This window comes from Porites lutea, chromosome 5 (genome assembly GCF_958299795.1).
Source record: "Porites lutea chromosome 5, jaPorLute2.1, whole genome shotgun sequence".
Lineage (NCBI taxonomy): Eukaryota > Metazoa > Cnidaria > Anthozoa > Scleractinia > Poritidae > Porites > Porites lutea.
In genome coordinates, this window is record NC_133205.1 from 8,955,313 (window position 1) to 8,956,014 (window position 702).

At 42.0% G+C, this 702-nt stretch overlaps 1 protein-coding gene across 1 annotated transcript in view; it reads right to left on the minus strand.

Moving 5' to 3' along the window:
• LOC140937863 (trace amine-associated receptor 6-like) overlaps positions 1-702 on the minus strand; it is a 927-nt gene continuing 225 nt past the window's right edge. Inside the window, exon 1 of the mRNA XM_073387433.1 lies at positions 1-702. This exon is cut by the window's right edge and continues 225 nt beyond it. Within this exon, the coding sequence (XP_073243534.1) occupies positions 1-702 (702 nt within the window).

The following is a 702-nucleotide window of genomic DNA, read 5'->3' on the forward strand; positions in this document are numbered from 1 at the left end:
TTAAGCTTCTTTGTTTGTTGATGCATGGTTGATGCGCAGTATTTTGAAGAACGCTAACCGAAATTCTCTCATACGTATGGAGTAAATCCAAGGGTTACAAAACGAGCTTGTGAATGACAAAAAGCTTGCCCAGAACCAGAGATAATTTACGCACCGTCTGTCGCATGGATCAGCGGTCATACTGTCCCATAATGACAGTATAAAACTGGGACTCCATAACAACGCGAACAAACCAATCACAATACACAAAGTCCAGGCCGCTTTCTTGTTTTTAAGAACTTCTTTGCAGTACGCCGCATTTGTGCTGCTGCTATCCGCAGCAATGCGCATACACTGAGTTCTAGCAGCCTTGAAAATGCAAATATAACAGTACAAGATGATGAAGAAAGGAATAAACACTGTTAGCATTGTTGTAGAAATCCATAACGCAGGTAGATCTTTAGCCCGGTGAATGAAAAAGCGAAGTGAAGCGTAGATGATAGAGGAAAGCCATGTCAATGCGACACAACACAAACAACGCTTCGCTGTGACAATTTTGAGGTAGTGCAAGCATTTTGTCACTGCAATATAGCGCTCTATAGAAACACCAGTCAAGGTAAAAGTTGAGATCACGACCGCTTGAAGCCATAACCAATGTTCGGCAACTCTTAAAGGATGATTCTCTTCAGTTGCGTTTACGAAGAATATCCAAGCGTAAACTGG